Raw genomic sequence first — 21,998 nt, 5'->3', positions numbered from 1 at the left:
TTTATTCATTTATTTTTTTAAAAGAGCCTCTGCAAATATTTCCATAGCTTGTCATCATCACGTCAAATGCAAATGAGAATTAAGACACTGATCCATTTTTCCTCCAGAGCTGAAACTTTTAATATGCCTCCACATGGACGTAGGGGCAGAACTGGGATGTCCAGGATGGGAGGGAGCTGATGTTTGGGTTAAAGCAGTGGTTTATGATTGAAGTTTGAGAAGGCTAGAGATTCTCTCTTGAGAATATAGAAACTTTGTATTACAATTTGGGGACATTGTCAGACTCCCTAGTACTACCCTGATCATTTTCTGGTAAGGTCTTGTCTGGTGATTGTCACCTTAAGCTTGGGGGTTCTGTCCTCAGAGAATCACCTGGGAACTTTACCCGACCACCTATGGACCCGCCGCCTAGACTGTGATATACATCACCCCTCTCCCGCGGGGCTGGAATCCACCACACTGGATCCTCAGGGACTCTGCTTCAAAAAACACGTTCATGTGGTCTCAGGTGTGCCCCTGCCCTCCTTCCCTGCCTGGAACCAGTAGTCGTGAGGCACTGGAGAGACAAAATGTAGCATTATGGGTTTTTCTCTCCCCTTTCCTGCTTCCACCAAAACTACAAGAATATTTGTTCTTGGATGACCTGATGCGGATAGCCTGCCTCAGTGCCCTGCTTCCAGCTTTGCCTTGTAATTAGGCACATTAGACATTGCAATTAGACATGATGGGGCATGAAACATGCACTGAAATTAACGTGAAAAAATTTGTTGCTGTGAAAACATTTTGTACACCATTGCTATTTATAAATGGTAAGTACCTTCTCTGAAATACACACTGTAGTGAATTCTTTAAAGAAAGAATATTTATTTATCTGCAAGAACAGAGGAACTGCCATGAGGGGGTGGCATTCGTTCAACATTCAGCGGTTGCCTATCCTGTACCAGACAACGCTAGGTACCAGAGGAACTTACAGCTGGTAAGGGTCATCTCTCCTTCAAGGAGCTCATGATCTAGTGGGAGACACGGACACGTAAGTAATTATAATGTAACGTGCTGGGGGCTCTGGTAGATGTATGTGCAGGGTACTGTGGCAGCACCAGGAGGCAAGAATACACATCAGAGGAGCCTTGGTGGCACCAGAGAACTCTACACTCACAATGGGCTTGTTTTGTGGTTGTTTGTAATACAGCTCCCATGTCATTAGTTGCTTCATCAGAAACATCCTGATGAATGTAATTTTTTTTTTTAAAGACTCTCATCTTTAACTCAAGGTCTGGTTGTTTGAGGGTCCTGACCTTGAAGGCTAACTCCAATGTTTACTAATCTTTAACTTTTGGATCCCTTATCTGTATAGTGATAATTACCTCATGGGCTTATCACGAACACACACATACGCACACACACTCACTCTGTGCTGGCCTCTATACTAAATGTTTGAAACACTTGTGTGTATGTGTTTAAAACATTTAGTATAACGGCCCTCACAGAATGAGCACTCAAATCTGTGGTGTTAGCGCTGGATAGACTGACGGGACTAACCTCTTTTATATTATTGTGCTTTCAGTTTTTGAAAGTTATTGTTTAAAGAAATACGTTTTGTTCATTCATTCACCAACCATGTTTTGTCTTCTCTTCACCTGGTGGTGACAGGTGCCAGAGGTGCACTTGGCTATCACAGTTTGTCTTGTCTCTTTCTTCCTAGCTCAGCTACTCACCAAATCCCAAAATGCTACGAAAATTGAATGGCTCCACTTTGAAAAGAAAAGGTTTAAAAATGAGAGAACCAAAGTAAGGTGACAAAACAATTTCAAGGAATAATTTAGTCATCTGTTTATTTTGGAAAGTATAATTAATTCTTTTTCATTCTTGTTCCTAAGTAATTCAACTGGTTTGTCAATATAAAATCACGTTCGATTGTTCTAATCAAAAACAATTTGAAATAGAAAACTTTTAAATCTTACCTGACAAAGTTTAAGAATTATGTGAATTATATTAGTGAAAACTCTCTGAAATATGCATTAAAGAGCTTCTTATCCTCCTCACTTCTGAGATGGTAAGATTTTTAGCCAGCTTTTAAAGATGTATGTTTCTTGCAAAAATGCTTGTGAAAGTTTTGAACATAGACCAAAAACATTTTTCCCAACAAATTTTAGTTAGAAACGCCTTAGAAATCCATACAATTAAAATACTCATATTGTCGTTTTTCTACAAATTCTGCAAAATGTTACAAACCCCCAACCACTTGGGTATTTGGGCTGCTGAGTTGGAGCCAGAGGGCGAATGGCATGGATGCTCTTAGTTTTGAAAGATGGAAACCGAAAGGCACACAACAATTACATAATTCACACTCTTTCATTAATTCTATTTTATGAAGTAAGTGATCATTCCTTATTACAAAGGCAGAATTAACTTGAATTCAGTATACTAGCCACTCTTTTAAAAGATAATTTCTACTAAGCCATGGGTCCTTAGATCTAATATTAAGATCAGTTTTCCATTTAGGTGAGGAATAAGTAAAAGATAATGTAACCAAGAATAGTTTGTTATTGGGATCCTAGATACAAGCGGATAATTTTGCTATTATTAAGGATCTATTACTCTTAGCACAGCACTGCATTAGAATGTCAAATAACTAATATGTTTGAAAGGAAGAATTTATCTAGTTATACTAATTCTGCTTTAGTTACCCTCATGGAACTTTGCCTGAAGCCCATGAATATTCCTTACTTTTGGCAGAAAGTGGGGATTTTTTTATAAATATGTTCGGTAAATTGCATGTAACAGTAAATTTCAAGTTAACTATGATGTGCAATGTTATATTTCTGGTTGACTTCTATGCATTTTGTTCACAAATCAAAGGAACTGGCAGTTGGAGACCAGGCATCTAGGAAGTACGAAGCTATGGTATCATGAAAATCATCAATTCTGCTTCCAGTCCTGATTCTGCCCTCTGGATAGAACAAGTAATTCAACATATGAGCAAGAAGGTAGTTCTAGAGTGCCTAGAAATGTTTGTATGAACAATTAATTAAGCCTTGGCCAATAGGAAAAAAGCGCAAATGCTAATGTTATATATAACAAAATGAGAAAAAAAATCTAAATATATGTCAATACTATGTGTGTGTGTGCATGTGTGTAATTAGCATTTAAATTATACTAAACAATTCTTTAGAAATTAGATTCTGAAAAATTAAGTCAAACCAAAAATTCTTTCTCTGTGTTTTTTAAGAACGGCAGTATTATGGACTTGAAGTCTATTTCAAGAAAGAAAAACTTCTTTGAATAAATTTCAAAAGAACTTGCCAGTTTTAGCAACTAGGTCAGATGTACCTCTGTAACACTTCTTGTTAAAATTGTGAAAATAGGATGAAATTGTTTAAAATAAAATCAAGCCACTGCTCCGAAGATATTCTTCTTTCTGGAACTTCCATCTTCTTATTTATTCTAGAATAAAAAATATTTTGAGACTTAGAAGTTTAAGATACTTTTAGAACCTAGTTACAACGTTTTTTCCTACAATGGATTCAACTGACACACAAGAGTTTCTCATCTGGAGTCTCAAGAAGATCAAAGCAGAGGAGAAGTGTACTCAAGTACCTCTGAATAAATTTCACAGATCCAAGAGAATGGATAGTCAGTTTGACCGTTTGAAAGCACAGTTGCTTCGAGTTTGAGTCTGTCGGCTTCCAGTTCCAGATTTCATACCACATATACATAAATCTTTCCTCCCTTACTTGGTCCCTCCCATCGTCTTGCTTCCAAGCTTTCCGTTTCTTCTCCTGGGTTTCTACTGTTCAGTGTTTTTTTAAGTTGTTCCTACCATTTCCAGGTTTATGGCAAATGGATTGTGCTGTGTATCTAATGATGCTTTTGTTTTTTAACAGACTATGGAAATACAATTGGAAGCTCAAGCATTCCAAATTACAGAAGGCCAAATTGCGAAAATGTCCAGCTATGTAAAAAAATCTTTTGTCTGCACAAGCCAACTGCCATTTAGGGAGTAAGGTCCATCAAAAACCATGAGTGTGCATGTAGTGCTTCCTTGCAGCTCTGGAGCTCTGGGGAGAATGCTTCTCTGAGCGAGCGCTCCATGCTCCCCTTCTTATGAGTCAAAAGTCTTTTACAGCTGGTTTGTACAAACAGAGACCTTACCTTTCTCCAGGGGAAGCCTGCCTCATGTTCATTATTGGTGCTGCTGAAAGGGCCTGCTGCCCGGGATGCGTGTTGTCTCTGATTCTCTAACTCTCACTCACTTAGCATCGCTCACATCCCTGATGTAAGCAGAAGATGCTGGAACTGCAGCCAGCTGCCTGATAGAGCCAGAGAAAGGGCCAGGACTGATAGGTGGAAGACATTCAAAAACTTATCTCGTGGGTCAGGCTGGTGGTGCAGGGGTTAAGATTGTGCACTCTGCTTTGGTGACGAGGGCTAAGCAGTTTGGATCCCGAGTGCGGACCTATGTACCTCTTGTCAAGCCATGCTGTGGCAGGTGTCCTACATATAAAATAGAGGAAGATGGGCATGGATGTTGGCTGAGGGCCAATCTTCCTCAGCCAAAAAAAAGAAAAAAAAAAGGATTGGCAGCCGATGTTAGCTCAGGCCTAATCTTCCTCAAAAAATACAAAAAACCCACTTAACCAGGATTGTGGCAGGGGGTTCATTTTTCAGGGAGCAATAAACACAAAGGAGTGGGTAGCAAAGCAAGGACAACCTGGGAAAGAGGCAGCAGTTTCAGGTCAAAAATGACTTCAGAATGTATATTTTAGCGATGTTCCAGTGAGGCTCATCTGAACTGGGTGGGTAGTTCCAACAACCGTGCAATTTATATTTTGGAATGGTCATCCATCTTTTTTTTTTTTTTTCCGCAAGAGAGAAGATGGGAAGGGGCAAAATCAAGCAAAGACCTTTAAAGTTCTCAAATACAGGACCCAGAGAAGTCAGGGGGATTCGGCAAATGCAAGACTGGCATTCTCTGGGCATCTATAGGCGTGTGGGCCCTATTATGTTGTAGGTGTTCTTTCAGCATGAACAAACGTGACCCCTGGGAATGTCGCTTTACCCTGGAGGAGCAGATGGAGTCGGCTCATGTGTTCATTCGCATCAAGATGGGAAGGGGCAAAACATCTCCACTGGTATTGTTTATTTTCTCAAATAAGAGGGAAATGACAGCAATTCAATAATTTATCATTCTCCAATTTTAAAAGTAAATAGATTAAATTTAGCATTGGCTGGACTTTTGTGGCCAAGTGTGTCCTGCTGATCTACCAGCTTCAGATCTCAGCTCTAGTATGTCTTCGAAAGACGTAAGACCTAAAAATGTTTGCTTTTTTCCCACATCAGAATTTCTCAGTTGACCGATCAAACACCTCCTCTTCGTAGCCGTCCACGCTTCCTTCTGCTCTTCCCCGCCTCCCTGATTAAGAAACTGCTGCTAGATATTTATGGTAAATGTATTCAAATTCCTTACACATGGATTCTATGAAAACTAAATAGAAAGGAAGCAGATGGGTAAGTAGTACAATTTTAAAAGGTGTTTTAGATTCTCTATGATTTCATCCCGTTTATAGTGCTTTAATGTTTTACTCTGTTAAATGAATAGCAGCTTTCTAGTTTCCTTCTTACTTTCTACTACTTTAGGCTTTAAAGTTCCAGTCTTAAGAGTGTCATCCTAACATCCTTTTAGCAAGTATAGTAGTCCCCTCAGATCCGCCGTTTAACTTTCTGCGGTTTCAGTTGTCAGCAGTCAACCATGGTCCAAAAATATTAAATGGAAAATTCCAGAAGGAAACAATCATAAGTTTTAAATTGTGTGCCATTCTGAGTAGCATGTTGAAATCTCGTGCCATCCCACTCAGGACATGACTCATCCCTTTGTCCCGTGGATCCACACTGTACAGGCTGCCCGCCTGTTAGTCACTGAGCAGCCCTCTGGGTTATCACATCAACTGTGGCCATAGCGCACTGCCCATGTTCACGGAACCCTTATTTTACTTAATAATGGCCCTGAAGCCCAAGGGTAGTGATGCTAGCAATTCGGATGTGCCAAAGAGAAGCTGTAAAGCGCTGCCTTTAAGAGAAAAGGTGAAATTCTCAGTAAGGGAAGAAAAAAAAAATCGTATGCTGAAGTTGTTCAGATCTATGGTAACTTTTATTGCAGTATGTTGTTATAATTGTTCTATTTTATTATTAGTTATTGTTGTTAATCTCTTATTGTGCCTAAATTTATACATTAAGCTTTATCATAGGTATGTATGTATAGGAAAACACATACTATATATATAGGGTTTGATGATATCCGTGGTTTTCGGCGTCCGCTGAGGATCTTGGGAAGTCTCCTCTGGGGATAAGGGGGGACTACTGCACAGGGGAAAACATTATGGCTTTCCTTAACCTCCAGAAGACATAAATCCTCCATTCATATGCAATTACACTGAATGATTTCTTACTCTATTTATCATTGTGTACGGCATGGGATGCCCTATGTCTTTGTTACTTTTGAGGTTTTCTTATAATCTTTGCTTTTGAATTCCAATTGTAAACTAAAAATTGTAAGCTATGGGTTGCTTGTTAGTTTTTGGCTCTAACACAGAACGTTGTTCAAGTCTACGTGTCCCCTGACCTTCACTGGTGTTCCAGCCTCTGAAGCCCCTTACCAGTCAGTCCAAACGCTCTCATTAGTTCAAGGTAGGAGAACATCTCGTTGTTATCGGCATCAAACAGCTCCAGTTGCTCTTGTTCTGGTGTCTCTCCTCCTAGAAGACTCGCTATTTCATTGTAAGTTAAATATCCATTTGCATCGTTGTCAGCACCATAGAAAAAGACTTGAAGATCTGTGGAAATGAAAGGCTTTGTATATTTCGACTCAGATTTCAAATGTCACCCCAGACGTCTCCCGCCCTTCAGAGCAGCACTTTGTCCGCATTGGGTTGGTTTTTCTGTTCCTCAGTCTCACCTAGGTCATTTCTACCTTCCACCCTGGCTTTTGTGGTGCATCTCTTTAACAAGCCAGTTGTTGCTCACCACCAAGTTTATCGCCTCTCATCATTCCACACTGAATTATCCGATCATTTACTTTAATCTTTCTGTTACTGTATTCTCATGGTGTTTTTATAGTTAAACCGTAAACTTAATGTTTTTATTGTTTTCTATTTGCTTCATTTATGAATATAATCATTTTAATAGAATATTCTCCTTCATGTATACTCTGGTTTTTGATATATCTATTTGATCTTATTTATCTCCTGAAACTATTACTAAAAACATCCATCTGACTAATGGTCTTTTCATCCTGAATCTTTAACTAACTGATTTACATTTATTTCTTACCTCCTATTTTTCTAACATTTCTTAATTTTGCATCAAAAGATTCCTGCTCTCTTTGTTATCAGTTCTGAATATACTGACATCTCTTATGCTGAGTTGGGTGTCGTCTGTAAAATTTATTTTAGTTTACATATAATCAAATGTTGTCTTCATTTATAACACTACTAAATAACTTTCCTTTGTCAGTATTCTTACTGCCCTCTCCGTCTCACTGCTCTAAATACTGCCTTTATCAAAACACAAGCAAACATTGTTTTCTGTGTTTCTAAAGTGCCAGGCGCTGTATGAGATACTGGGCATACAAGGATGAAGAAGCCATAGTCCCTGACTTCCAGGAGACAAAACCAGCAAGTAAGCAGTTTGGATAGGCAGTGGAATATATGTTGTCCTGAAGGTACAGACAATGTGCCATTGAGGCATAGCAAGAATGAGAGAATGTCCCACCTGGGGGTTGTTTTAGTTGAATTATACACAAGGAATAGAAGTTCAACAGGCAGAGAAGTGGATAGAGGTAATTTTTGAAAGGCATGGTCCTATGGTCAAAGTCACTAAGTCATGGACCAGTGTGACCCCTTAGGAAACTGCATAGTTTGGTCTGACAGGAGTGAATGTGGTGAAGATCAGATGACCGCCATCCTAAGGAATGTGTTTTCTAACTGACATCAGTCTTCCCTGTGGATCGTCGGTTTATCACTATCAAACACAGTTGGCATTGCATTAGCTGTTTGATAACTTTCCCCAGGATGTCTGTTTCTGTACCTGAGTGCTGCATACCTGGTCATATGGCACAGCTTTCAACACTGTTGGTGTCAAGCTTGTATTACAGATCATTTGACATAATGTACGGGCCCTTCTGTCAAATTAAATTGCAGAGAAAGACCAAAGTGTACCACCATTAAATTTGCTTGTGCTTGGTTTAGGAAATCTGCAAAACACTTATAATATGTCCAGCTTCTTCTTAGCTAATTTGAGGGAAAGGGAAAGAGAATTTTTCATTTCAACATATGAAAGATTATGTTCTGGTAATGAAAAGCTCATGAAAAAATTTATCAGATATTTTTACTTAACATGGTAAAGAAAAATACCTAGGACATTGACAGAGTGCTCAAGAATAACAGTAACAGAAGAAGGACGGTGATTATCTAGACGGTCGTGGGGTAAGTGGGAGTGCACAGATCACCACATAATGCTGTCTGTGGCAGAAAAGGAGAAATTACTATCAGGAACAAGAGTAATATACAGGAAATATAATAGCAATGTTATATATTATCATTTTTAGAGATTTTAAATCTAGCCATGTATATTATCCAATTAATCTTTGTTTCTTTCTACAGTTTTTGCTTTTGATTTAGCAGTTCTTTCTCTGTTTTTATTCATCTCTGTTTCACAAAATCACGTATTCCAAACACCAAAGCCGGGTCCCAGAATCAGATCCACTGCGGCTTCTAAAGCTTCCCAAAAGTGTGGAAGGGAGGGTGACCAAACTTGAGCATGGCTGAAGGGAATGAGTGTGGTTACAGAGTGTGGTCAATGAAGCAATCACGGCATCCCACTGTGATATTAATTCAACAGTGAGCTCTCTTCTCAGATTCAATAACTTTTTTCTGCCAGTGGGTGAAGAACTGTTAGACTGTAAAGTGATAAAATTGGGAAAAGTTTCGAGTTATGTGTGAAGCCCCTGCGTATATCTTCTAACCCGTTTTATTCAGTTTTGATTAGATTGTTGTAGCTCAATGGACCTATTATAGCCTTGCAGTTGGCAATAAGCAACACTCCTCCTCCTTGGGGAAGAAGGGAAATAAAACTTTTCTCCTTGATTCTGACTCATTTTTGGAGAGAAAATGAAAAAAAGAGACTGGGGAAGCAAGCAGCCTTGAGTTTCCTTCTGCGAGAGGCTGGTAATGGTGTAATCTTCGAATAGATTCAAAACTCTAAGTATAGAGATTGATGTTTTGAATTAGATTTGGTTCCACATTCAGTCCAGGGCTACATTTATATGAAGGTTAAAAGAAATAGAATTTAGCTGTGTGGTCTGCTGCCAAACCTGGAGTTTAAGGTAACACAGCTGGCACCAGTAGCGGGGGTGGGAAAATGGAGATTGGTTTCACGCCTCTGCAATGCAAAGTAATTTAAATGTCAAATCTAAGGGAACCTTAGTTACATCCTTCATTGCTCCCCCCGTAGGAGATTTGCTCAAGTGCTCTTGACCAAGAGGGAATCATAAATCCCTTCTCTCCAAATCCCGTCAACCACATTCTGAAAAAATACAAACCACTATATGCAAATAATCATTAAGTGAAAAAAAAGTGTCACTGACTTACTTTACACTAAAATAAGGGAGCTAAATAATTCCCAGAGGAGGTTCTGTAATGGGTCACTATTTTATACTTACAATGACAGCTTCTTGGCCAAGATTTATTGAAGTTTATACTCTAATGTAAGTTTCTGTTTAAGGAGGTTGAACTAGTGGCCTTTAAAGTTCTTCCAAATATTGGGTGGACCATCAGTGGGTGGACCAAATTAGTATCATATTTCCTTGGTGTTGTCAAAGTCACTGACCTTTTCTTCCCTTCCTCTTCAGTCATCGCTGCCAACCAAATCTGGGCTTTTTATCGCTCAGACTCTATCCACTTCCGAAATATTCTACTCTGGCATCCCACTCTTCGACTTAGCCTCCTGTCATTCCAGTACTCATTTCCACTGCACGTTATTAGTGTCCACTTCCATAAGTGCTCCATTTTTTCTTTCAATCTAAAATATTCCTTCTAGGAGTATTTTCTTTGATAATAAGTCTGGGCCTTTCATCCCTAATTAAAAATTCTATTGTCTATACTCACAAAACTCTTGCCTCTACTTTCCTGCTGCACCCATGTAGCAAAAGGCCAGCCCTGGATCGGGCTGACCCCTGTGTTCTCTATTCCGGTCCCTGGATTGGTGAGCAATACTGGCAAAAATCGAGCAGCCACATGGATTGATGCTACTAAAAAATCAAGATTTTCATCTTCACTGAACTGTCAATGATACCTGCTCATCATTTATTTGTTCTATTTTGGCTCTCTCATTCTCCAAAGCTATTTCAAACTGTCGCCATTTTCCCCTCAGGTTTTTTAATTTGCCAATTTACCTCCATTGGTTCCAGCAGATGATCTTGCTTTTACTTTACTGAAAAAATTAATGTCCATAAGCAAGTGTTCATTCTCATCTTGCCACTTCTCTTATCTGTATACACATCTACCTTTTCCCTCTCTTCTATAGTTTCAGTGAAAAAATCACAATCTAACAAAATAAACAATAACAAAATTCACACACATTCCCCTCAGTGTCTAAGTCTAATTTCATTATCTAGATTCCACTTTGGAATTCTTCATTTCGTGGTGCAAATAAAAATATCCACAAGGCGTTTGAATGTGCAGATCTGGAACTCAAGAAAGACAGTCCGGCTGGAGATGTGTGTTTGGGATTCAGCTGCAAATAAAGATTAAATTGTGGCAGGAGGAAAGCACCTGACACATAGAACACTCAATATTATCAGTGCCTTGTCCCTATTCCCTTAGTCTCTTCCTCTTCCTCATGTCCTCTCTTAATTAAGGACACTAGCATTAATATGATCACGTAAGCCGTAAACCCTGGGATTGTCTTCGACTCCTTCCTCACTCACCACCTCCATGCAGTAACCAAGTCTTGCCAATTCTACTCCTTCGTGTCTTGAGTCTCTACTCTTTGGCTATTGCCTTAGTTCAGAGGGCTACCTCTTACCTGCCTTATTACCACATTCCATAATTGTTCTTCCTGCTTCCAGATTCCCTTCCCTACAAACTGTTTTCTTTCTGTTTAAAGAATGATCTGTCTAAACATGCAGATTTGACCATGTTACTTCTTATTACTCAAAGTCTTTAAGTAGCTCTCTATTCACAATAAGATAAAACCTAGACTGGCATTTAAGCCCTTTCAATATTTGGAGCTTTGACAACATTCCCAAACTCAGTTTCGCCACTTACTACACCTCCTTACCAGCCAAATTGAAAGACTGACATTTTCTCATATGCATCATGCTCTCTAATAAATATAAGCTTTAGTCTTCCTTCCTTCTTTCCTTCCTTCCTCTCTTCTTTCCTTCTTTTCTTCTCCCTACCCCTCCCCCTCGCCGTCTCCTTTTCTCTCTTTCTTTCGTTCCCACCACCTTTTGTCATTTCCTTCACTTCTCCCCAATTCTGCCCTCATCTTTCCTTGGCTAACTCTTTCCTCTTCAAATCTCACCTCAGATACTACCTCTTAGATTGAGACTTCTCAGTCTGGGTTTTCCCACCTGCCTCCAATTTCTCTTTTGGTTTTCTGTGCTCGTGGCCACTCATCATAATTATTCACATATTATTTTCTCCACTAAAGACACTGTATTAGTGACTTTTTATATCTGTATTCACTGCACTTAGCACTCATCATAATTATTCACATATTATTTTCTCCACTAAAGACACTGTATTAGTGACTTTTTATATCTGTATTCACTGCACTTAGCACAGACCTGAGACTTAGGGAGCACCCGTAAAATGTTTGTTGAATGAATGAAAGAACTCTAGTTCTTTTCTGTCTTATTTCTTCCATATCAGCATGTATTAGGACCTGGGGTGAGAATTTGGAGTGGGAATAGGGCTAAAATTATATATGATGAGACAAAATATATTTAACTGTTACCTTTTGACCACTGTATATCAAGGAAGTCCCCCTTTCTAGCTTTCTCCTAGCACTAAGCACATATTTATTTTCCCAGAGTTACTTTAAATACGTAAAAACATATTGAATGGTTTGGCAAAAGAAAAGTATATGTACATATAATTAAAATCTTGACATTTAATATTTACAGGATAGATATTATCAAAAATAAGGCAGATTGTATGGAGACAAATGACTTCTTCTTTGTTGAATCTTTTCCAGATGATATGCACGGGCGCTCAGCTTTGCATCAAACTATGAAACTTACCTGTAAGATTCTTTATGAATGAAATGATTGTCTTGGGTTTCTCTTCCAGTATTTCAGAATCTACTATATCTTTAAGATCTTGTGATGCTGGTTCTGGAACAACTTTTTGAAAGAGAACAAAACAGTCAGTGACCCTGGTCTAAGAAAATGAAAGGTCACGTGCTTGGTGTAGTATATCTAGGCAAACAAAATGTGGGTCTAAATTATCACTCTAACTCTGCAATCATCTCACCAAGTGACCTGGAACAGAATATTTGATTCTTTGTAAGCAAACATTTTCAGTTGTAAACACAATGAAAGCCTACCTGTTCCCACAGGTTAACGTTTCATGGTCTTCTCCATGAAGCTTGCCTGTGTGTGGTATTTAGACTTCTCACCAGGATCATTCACTTCTTTGTTCATTCAAAGACCCATTTATTAAGTGCTCACTCTGTGCGAGGCACAGAACTATGCCTTGTACATAGTACAACTATGCGTTGTAGATACCAGATTGACTAAGACATTGTCTTTGGCACAAAGACTACTGTCTAATGATAAGTTTGACAGCAAGAGGGTTTTGGAGGTGTGATGTAGAAAGCGCCCAGGTTGAGATTTCTAGTGCAATTCATATTCTCAAATGCAGTTTCAACCAACTCTCTGTTAAAATAGCCATGGTGACAAGGACAAACATGAAAAGAGTGACTCCAAGTAGCTCAAGGAACCAAGCACTAGCTACCCTTTTGAGAAGTCTAAGAGAAATTTTGACTAAATATAAAAAAATCAGATGGCATGAATCAAATGAGTCCGTTAGGCTGGATGAATGGAAGATCCCCAGATTTCGGGGTCCTAGAGAATAGGACAGAACAACTTGCTGCGATTCACTTCTTTGAAGCCATATAAATGCTGATAATATGAGTTAAAAATGAAATCCCAAACTTTTAAAATGCAACACTACTCTGGTACCGGACTTTGTTTATAGAGCCATGGCTCTATAAACGTCACACATGCAAAGTGCAAGTTGTCCTACTCAGAGGCAGGTAGTGAAGACAGAAGGAATTCTCACTCCAGTCCAGCAAAGGCACACTTCTGGATAGTACGTTGAGCTAACCACTGCGCTAACTTCCAAGTGTAGATCCTCATCGAACTCCGCTGGGAAAACTCAACCCTATCTACTTCCTCCCCTGGGAAAACTCAACTATTTACCTGCTCTGTACCTACACCAAACAGCTGACTATCACTGGAGAACACCACAGTGCTCACCAGTCTTTCCTTATACACATGGCCTCGATCTAAAATGGGCTCTCCACACTGCCCACCCTTGCCTCTTCCCTTCCTTAGTCAATTTGCTATTTTTACCTTGTCTTTTATTCATCCTTCTACGGTCCCTCTTTTCCCTCAGGCTCAGATGATGACTGTACATCATCCTTCTTTCAGAAAACAGAAATAGTCTTGAACTTCCTCATGTACTCACCGTCAAATCTACCAGCCTTCTCTGCTTCTGTATCTACGTTCTTTTTTGCCTTGATAATCGTTAAAATGCATGATGCCTTGGCTCCCATCAAGTCAGTTCTTCTATGCTTGCAGTTTGGATCCCATCCTGGTTTTTCAAGGTTTTACTACAGCAATACTCACCATCTTTCTCACATATTAATTTCTTTCCCTATATATCCCCAGCAGAATAAAAATATTTCTTGATATCTCCCACCTTTCAAAAAGATTCTTAATACCGTGTCTCCCTCCAACTAATTTCTGTTTTCTTTTCCCCTTTCATTGCAAAACTTCTCAAAAATGTCCCTTCAGTCTTTATATAGCCCACCTTTCTTGGGCTCCCACCCTCATCATTCTACTGAAACTGTTTTTTCCGAGACCACCGATGGCCTCCATCTTGTCAAATTCAAGGATCACTTTTGCATCTTTATCTTATTCAACCTCAACCTCTTAGTGTGTTTGACCTAATTTCCTCTTTCTTGAAATACTTTCTTTTCTTAATTTTTCTGTTTCAATGTCGTCTTCTATAAAGGAGAAATGTGATAGCACCTATGTTTACCTGTGTCTTACATTTGTTGGGAGGATTCAATGAGTTAATACGTGAACAGAGTTTAGAATGGTGCCTGGCATGTGATGTTTCTCAATAAATGAAAGCTATTATTGTTTCCTAGGAAGTACTGTCCTTTTGCCCCTCCTATTTCAATGGCCGCTTCTCAGTTTTGATTTCTGGCTACACCTCTGCTGTCAGACCTCTAGAGGTCAGAGCTCCCCGGAACTGGTGTCCTGGGCCTTTCTCTTCTCTGTCGTAACCCTCTCCCGATGTGATCCCACAGACCACCAGGCCTCTGACTTATGCATAGTTGATGCCCCAGAGCTGCGTCTCCTGCCCTGACCTGCCCCTACAGTTCCCAACCAACTGCCTACGTGGCACCTTCACTTCTAAGTCTCATAGCACTTAAAATTTAAAATGTCAAAACCAGAATTTTTAGTTTCCCGTGAGATTTTCCCGTATTGTGTATAGTTCTAATACTCACCCTGTCACTCAATGCCTTCATTGCTATATTTTTCTCATTCTCCAATCAAACAGTTGAGTCCTGTTGACTCTACTACCAGAAGTTTTCCTGAAACCTTTCATTTCTCTCCACCTGAGGCACAATAATCTTTCATCTAGCCGGTTGCACAAAGCTCCTAAAAGATCTCTCGCCTTCCCTTCTTGGCTTTCTAATATCTAGGTCTCCTCAACAACCGGGATCCTCTTCAGAAAACATATATCCTATCATTTCACTCCCCTGTCAAAACCCTCTGGCTTCCCTAACATCTTCCCGTGGCCACCTGGTCCTGCATGTTCTCACTGTCTCCGGTGCTTTCAGCCAGCTCTGCTGCACTTTCCACTTTGCTCACTAAGCTGCAGCCATACAGGACTTGTCCTGTTTCTCAAACCTGCTGAACTCATTTCCCCCTAAAGGTCTTTGCACTGTTGTTCCCTCTGCCTGGAATGGCCCCTTTCCCATCTCCAGCTGGACGCCCTTTATCCTCATTCAGTCCTCTGTCCAGATGCCTTCTGCTCAGAGTTCCTTCCTGATCACTCAGTTTAAACCACCCTTCTCCAGTGGCTGATTATCTAATCACTCTTTCTTGATTTCTTCATAACACTCATCAGTATTGAAAATCATCTTATTTATGCATTTCTTTCTTCCTTGTTTATGTTTATTTCTCTCAATGAGAATGCAATCTCCACGAGAGCAGAGATCTTCAATGCTGAGTCCTCAGTGACCAGGGTAATGCCTGGTACTTGGACTTGTTAGGTAAACATGTTGAGTAAGTGAAGGTTTAAGGGGTGGTGTTTCCATTAGAGTGTGAGAGCAACCAGAGGCAGTCCATATATTCTCTCTGTTGGTAACACTGAATCTTATAGATACCCTTCCTTAGATATAAGTAAACAGTGCATCCCTTAAAGCATAACAACTCCCTCCACACTACCCTGCTCAGCATGGACTTGAATACCAAAGTGATTGCGTTGCAAGGAATGTGGAAAATCCACGCTAGAGTTTCAGAGAAAGGCTTGTTAAATACAGTGACTTGATTTCTCAATTCATTTATCTCAGGCTGCTGGTTTTCTCCATTGATGAATTGTTGATAATAATCTCTGCCTGCTTGTAAGTGTAAGTTATGGAAATAAGTTATTGCTCATGTTAAAATGCTTTGCCAGTATTTTACTGTTGTTAAGGTTACATGTGGCATTTGGATTATTTACAGAAGTAGGGATTGGTATGGAAAAACCCAAAGTCTCTCTTCTCATGATTATTGTCATGTATCATTCATGCATTTCTTCACTTTTTCAACAAACACATACAGACTTCCTAATATGTGCTAGGAAATATGCCTGAAGCTAGGCAATGAATTACACATATACCAAGCCCTTTCTGGATATTATGCTAAAGCAAATTATCAGTATAAACAATGATCAACATACCAGAAATATCATAATTTTGACTAGACGTTACATATGGCAGTCCTGGAGTAGAAAATTTCTTTCCTTTTTCTTGGAAGGGCTGAGTTGGTGCTATATATGAATTTAAATGTCCCATCCTGGTTATATTCAATGTATTCTCCAAAACATAGAGATTATCCTTAAGTTGAGAAAGCTGCAAAAAAACACTGTCTAGGTCCTAGAAAGCAAATTATAGTTAGTGACTGGTTAAAGGAAGATAAAAAAAAGCTCAATCAAAATAGTTTCAATTATACCTCATTATGTCTTAAAAAAAGAGATGCTACAAAGCACATCCAGGGAAAACGCTTAATACTGAAAGTGGCTTCTGAAAGCACACCATAAAGGAAAAAAATCTCTATTTAAGATAACATTCATTATTTAAATTATTTTCAATTTATCCTTCTTGATCTCTTTAGGTTTAAAAGTCTGCCAACCAGGTGAACCTCACCCTACTCACCCTAAACAAAGAAAAGAGATGGTTAGATTGGACTTTTCAAATAAAATTATACATATGGCATGGAAGTTTGCTCTTTAAAGGAATTCTACCCTAAAACCTTATGAAGCAAATAATGCTGTTATCATTTCTTGTGGGAATAAATTCAATGAATAAAAAGTATATATTCAAATTATTTAAGTCAATTAAACATGTAAAATTAATTGTCAAATTCTCCGTGTTGAGCTCATAATAATATTTATAATGATAGGAAGAGTTTCAATGGCAAATAATGTTATAATTTCCTACATTAATGAGGATCTCATGGGTGAAAAAGGCGAACTTATGCTTATTTTCTGATGAAAATTGGAGAGAAATCATATTCATATTTATTAATTATGAATATATTAATATATATGTATTCATTATGAAATAACTCTCAAGTTGACAACGCCTGTCAGCTGCATCTATTAGAACTTTGAAATGATAAAGTGACTTATTAATATGTCCTTGAGTTATTTTTATATATTTTAAAGATATTGTTGCACATGATAACACATTATGTAAGCATTGAGGAATTAGATAGCATGAAGAATACTTTACTAAAATTCTGGTTTCTTGGTTGTGCTGAGAAATAGAACAAACAATTTTTCTGACAGGAGCCAGAGAGGTCAGACAGCTACATGCTGTGTTGCTGATGTTATGAACAAATCTTTGGTGACCTCTAGTGGTGAAATATAGATTTAATTATTCACTTTTTTCAAAGTTAAAGTTGCCAATAGTGCATATAATCTTGAGAGATGCTGAGAGAAGTTGGAGATTGGAACAAAATGAAGAAATTTACTAAACTTTCTTTCTTCAGCAAAAATACCTTATAACTGGTTAAGAAAAAAGGGAAAGCAGAAAACAGAAGAGGAAACTTTTACCAAAGGTTTTTATATTTTATTGTGAGAAATTTGGGTAGAGAATAAAATTTAAAATAATTTGTTCACCAACTTATATTATAAATATATTTATTTTTGCAGTTATATTTAGCTTATGTTGATATGCTCCAATTCTGAATAGAAGTAGCACACATTGCTCTGGGTAGGTGAATTACAGTAATGTGGATTTCTAAGAGAATTCAGATGGAAGCCAATAGAGGACCAGTGTACATATTTTCTATTTTCCATAATCTACGATTATTCATTATACTGTATTTCCATTTTATTTTGGTGATGATGGAGTAACGATATAATTAGCAGCCGCAAATTTTGTTGACCTACATTTCCATTTTATATGTTATTTAAGCAAAATAACTTGCCAAACAATGAAGCCATTGATTTTTACTAGGCTGTAAGGGACAAAATTATCTATATTTTTAACAAAAGAACTCACTTAGAGCTTGCGTCACCATGTTGAAACACTTTGCTGGAGACAGTCAGAGCCTGTATTCAGATGTATAGCTCCTAACAGAAATGGGGACAAATTTTTTTATTATCTTTAAGCTTCAACTTTATTTTTAGAATGAAAGTATTGGATTTGATAAACTCCAAGCTCCCTCTGAATCCCAATCTGCTTTGACTTTTATGACTATCCATATGCTTTATTTACTCTTTGGAACAAAATTCTACTATAGAGCGGGGAAAAAAATCACAACTATTCTTCTAAATGCTGTGTCCACACGCTATAAGGGGAATTGGAATTTTGTTAATTATCCAATTAATTTAATTACTTTAGGCGTTTAAATCCAAACTCAATTTTTCATAGCCTCATTTACTTACATTAATGTGTCTATATTGATTAAATTAAATGTGGGGTTCTCGCTTTGCGATGTTGATTTAGCCTGTGAACTGACAGGGAAGTAATAAGAGAGGATACAATAATGTAAATTACTAACGTTTCTCAGGGGAAATATGTGTTTTCTTTACACTAAATAAGCTCCACTGCATTAATCATACTTGAAATAAACAATGAAATATTTGAACTATTTGAACAATATTTGAACACACGGTCAAAATTCTAAGGACAGTTATCATTTTTATTAATCTACTCAGAAAATATTTACTGAGTACCTACTAAGTGCAAGTACATTGTGTTTAGAGAGACAAAGGAAAAGAGCAGACCGAAGCTTCATGGAGCATGCGGTCAGCATAGCTGGGAAAATTGGCATTGACAGAATTAGAACTCAACACAAGTGTGAGATCCCATGAGAATTTATAATAACAAGAGAGCTTAATGTTGTCAGGACATTTAGAATGCGTATTTCAAAGGTATATTTTACCCACTATTTCTAGATGCCTCTCCACCAAAGATTTTTCAACCTATTTTAGTCAGTCTTCTTGTGGGAATTGAAAGTAAGAGCTTTACTCAAAGCCAGAATTAAAAGACACTGGGGGTATGATCAGTTGCAATGTGTGTCAAAATGACTTATGTTTAAAAAGATAGAGCAAACTCAGAGTAACCATCAGGATGCTCTTCTCCTTCACGTTTGTTCTGATGTTTTGGTGAGCGGGAGAAAGTGTCTAGCTGGGGCATCAGGAATGTCACAGGCTTGTGAGAGGGTATGAATGCCGTCTGTCTGTCATGGACATCAAGGTCCAGCAAACTGAAGCCCTTACCTTTGCTTTTGAGTATTTTCTACTGTATTTAATTTTCTCTGATTTGCTCTCATATATGATTCTTAAGCCCCTCTGTTTTCCAGAAGAGTGGACTAATTTTTATCTTCTTGCCCCCAAAATCCAGATTTTGAAGCTGCAACGGGCATCTTTGGCCATCAGATCCCCCGCTCTAATTGAGGCCTTAGTGTGCCCCCAGCCTGCCCTCATTATGTTTTTCCCACAACACAATTTTATACTTAAAGAAACAGAAGCTGAGAAAGGCTGAGTGACGGAACTAACAAAGCTGGAAAAATGAAGACAAAACAAACGAAACGATATGTAACTCGCCAAATGCGAATGGCCTTGTTTAGAGTATTCTTTCTTGTCTCTCTTATTTATACTTTTTTTCATCAGCATAATCGCAGAAGTCTAAGTATATAATTTTTCTGCTTTTTTTTTCATTTGGCATTGTAGAGTATACATTTTTTCCACACTGCTGAGGATTGTATTTATCAGTTGTAGTCTTGTGAAATAGTCTATCAGAGTATATACGTCATAGCTTACTTAGTTATTATATATTTATATAAATATATAACTTTATTTTGTTGTGTGTTTCTTTGCCATTGTTTACTATTATGAAAAATACTTTCAGGAATATCTTTGTGTTTGCTACTTCTGCAATATTTGCATTATTTTATTAGGATAGAGTCTGGAACTGACATCTGACTGATGAATGGATAGGAATATTTTAAGGCACATGATAGGCTTGTCAACCTGCTTTCCAAAAATCTTCAACAGTTCACAATATCACTAGTACTTTTTTTCTTGTCATTCATCATTATTAGGAATTAAGCTTTTGTTTTCTTCTTTTGCCAGTTTGCTGAATGAAAATTGTCTTTCAGTTTAATTTTAATTTTCATTTCTTCACTAAGAAAGATATTTATATATACTTTCTTGTCTGAGAGTATTTAAACTTTTTATTCAGGATTTCCACAGGCTTTCATATTTTTTGGCAAATATATCTCCTACTGTATTATTGCCTTTAACGTTTGTGCATAATAGTTTAATTTTTTCTGATCTATCTTTTCCTTTGAGTTCTCCCCTTGTTTTCAGACTTATGAAGTCACTCTTGTCCCCTCTAGAGTGTTGATAAATATTTAGTTATAACTTTTTTTGAGAAAGATTAGCCCTGAGCTAATGTCTGCTGCCAATCCTCCTCTTTTTTTTTTTTTTTTTTGCTGAAGAAGACTGGCCCTGAGCTAACATCCATGCCCATCTTCCTATACTTTATATGTGGGATGCCTGCCACAGCACGGCTTCACAAGCAGTGCGTAGGTCCACACCTGGGATCCAAATCAGCGAACCATGGGCTGCCAATGCGGAACGTGCTGACTTGACCGCTGCAACACCGGGCCAGCCCCTAGCCCTAACTTTTTTAGTTGTATGCTGTTTAATTTTGAATATTTTAGTTTCACCAATATAAATTAATTTTAGTATTTGATGTGAGATATCTTTCTGAACTAATTTTCTCCCAAGTTGATAAACAATTATTGCAGCACACTTTACCATATGCTTTCTTCTCTCTGATTTGGCCATGCTTTCTTTGTCACATAAAAGTTTTCAGTTTATCAGGACTGACATCCGTGTCTTGTTGAAGGAGTCTGTTTTTCTTCTTGCTCAGGTTTCTTCCTGTTACATCCTTTGCCCATCACTGACCTTGATGAATATTAGTTAAATGAATGGCTATAATTTTGAATATGTTTTTGTCTCCTGATAAGCTAAGTGGCACTCTGATCTTCTGGCATCAAGTACAGGTGTCTGTCTTTCACATTCTGTTTCTTTGCTCATTTCAATGCAGTTTTGTTCAAATGTCTCCTAAATATGTTTGGTCTCAGATATATCGTGCAGGGACTTCTGAAAACCTGGCATCATTCTTTCAATGCAGCATTTTTTCCAAGAAGAGCTCCATGGCTGCGTAGTGGAGAGTCACTTAACATTTGATCAATTAGCAACAAGACACTGACTCAGAAACAAAGAAAAAGTTTTTAACAAAATGGCATGAACAGACGACAAATCTGAGAAAGAAATCCTTCTTTCTTCTGGTTAGCCCACTGACCCTTTTCTCGGGAATGAAATAGGGGTGATTTCAAAGATGCTTTTATGCTATCGCACGAAACTGTTCTATGCTGTTTACGGATACTACAAGCTAGCCATTCACTGAAGCCACTTGGCGGCTGTCCTAAACATAAAAGGACAATTCAAGGGTAACTGACCTTGATACCCTGGTTTTATATCTTGAACATAAATTTGGTATTCACAGTCCTAGTCTGAAGTATACATTTGAAAAGTAAAGCAGAAAAGACATGTGAATATAAACTCAGTTATTAATACTACTCATATCATTAAACATGGTCTATTTGAAAACATTCCCAGGACATAAGTAGTGATTTATTTGTTTAGGGCGAAATTTCTCCTCCTCCTTCTCACTAAACAATCTCATCTGAGTTCTTCATGTTCAGTAAATTCTAAGCTCTGGGGAATGCATTTTCCTTCCTATAACTCAATGTGGTTTGCATTAGTCCTTAATAAATATATTATGATATGCTCTATCCCTCCGTTTGCAGTTCAGAGACCACTGTAGCTTCCTGCCAACCACCTCCGAAATGAGCAAATAGGCTATAGCGCTCAAGGTGAGTAACCGTGTATCTTTTAAAATTGAATTATTAT

General features: G+C 38.1%; 1 protein-coding gene and 1 long non-coding RNA gene across 2 annotated transcripts in view; one reads left to right on the top strand and one right to left on the bottom strand.

Annotated features, from left to right (window-relative positions):
• The first annotated feature begins 1,702 nt into the window (after positions 1-1,702).
• Positions 1,703-21,961, top strand: LOC139081839 (uncharacterized). The gene is made up of 3 exons (XR_011537274.1): positions 1,703-1,788; positions 2,860-2,987; positions 21,896-21,961. It is a non-coding gene; the product is annotated as an uncharacterized lncRNA (long non-coding RNA).
• Positions 2,339-21,998, bottom strand: part of LOC139081838 (EF-hand calcium-binding domain-containing protein 14-like) — a 52,784-nt gene continuing 33,124 nt past the window's right edge. Inside the window, exons 4-7 of the mRNA XM_070609251.1 lie at positions 16,242-16,437; positions 12,302-12,403; positions 6,654-6,830; positions 2,339-3,444 (exon numbers count right to left, since the gene is read on the bottom strand). Coding sequence (XP_070465352.1) covers positions 3,440-3,444; positions 6,654-6,830; positions 12,302-12,403; positions 16,242-16,356 — 399 coding nt within the window. The 5' untranslated portion in view covers positions 16,357-16,437 and the 3' untranslated portion in view covers positions 2,339-3,439. The remainder of the gene's footprint in view (positions 3,445-6,653; positions 6,831-12,301; positions 12,404-16,241; positions 16,438-21,998) is intronic.

The sequence above is a fragment of the Equus przewalskii genome, chromosome 2, assembly GCF_037783145.1.
Source record: "Equus przewalskii isolate Varuska chromosome 2, EquPr2, whole genome shotgun sequence".
NCBI lineage: Eukaryota > Metazoa > Chordata > Mammalia > Perissodactyla > Equidae > Equus > Equus przewalskii.
The sequence above is the reverse complement of the archived record's forward strand: the minus strand, read 5'-3'. Positions and strand labels throughout refer to the sequence as shown.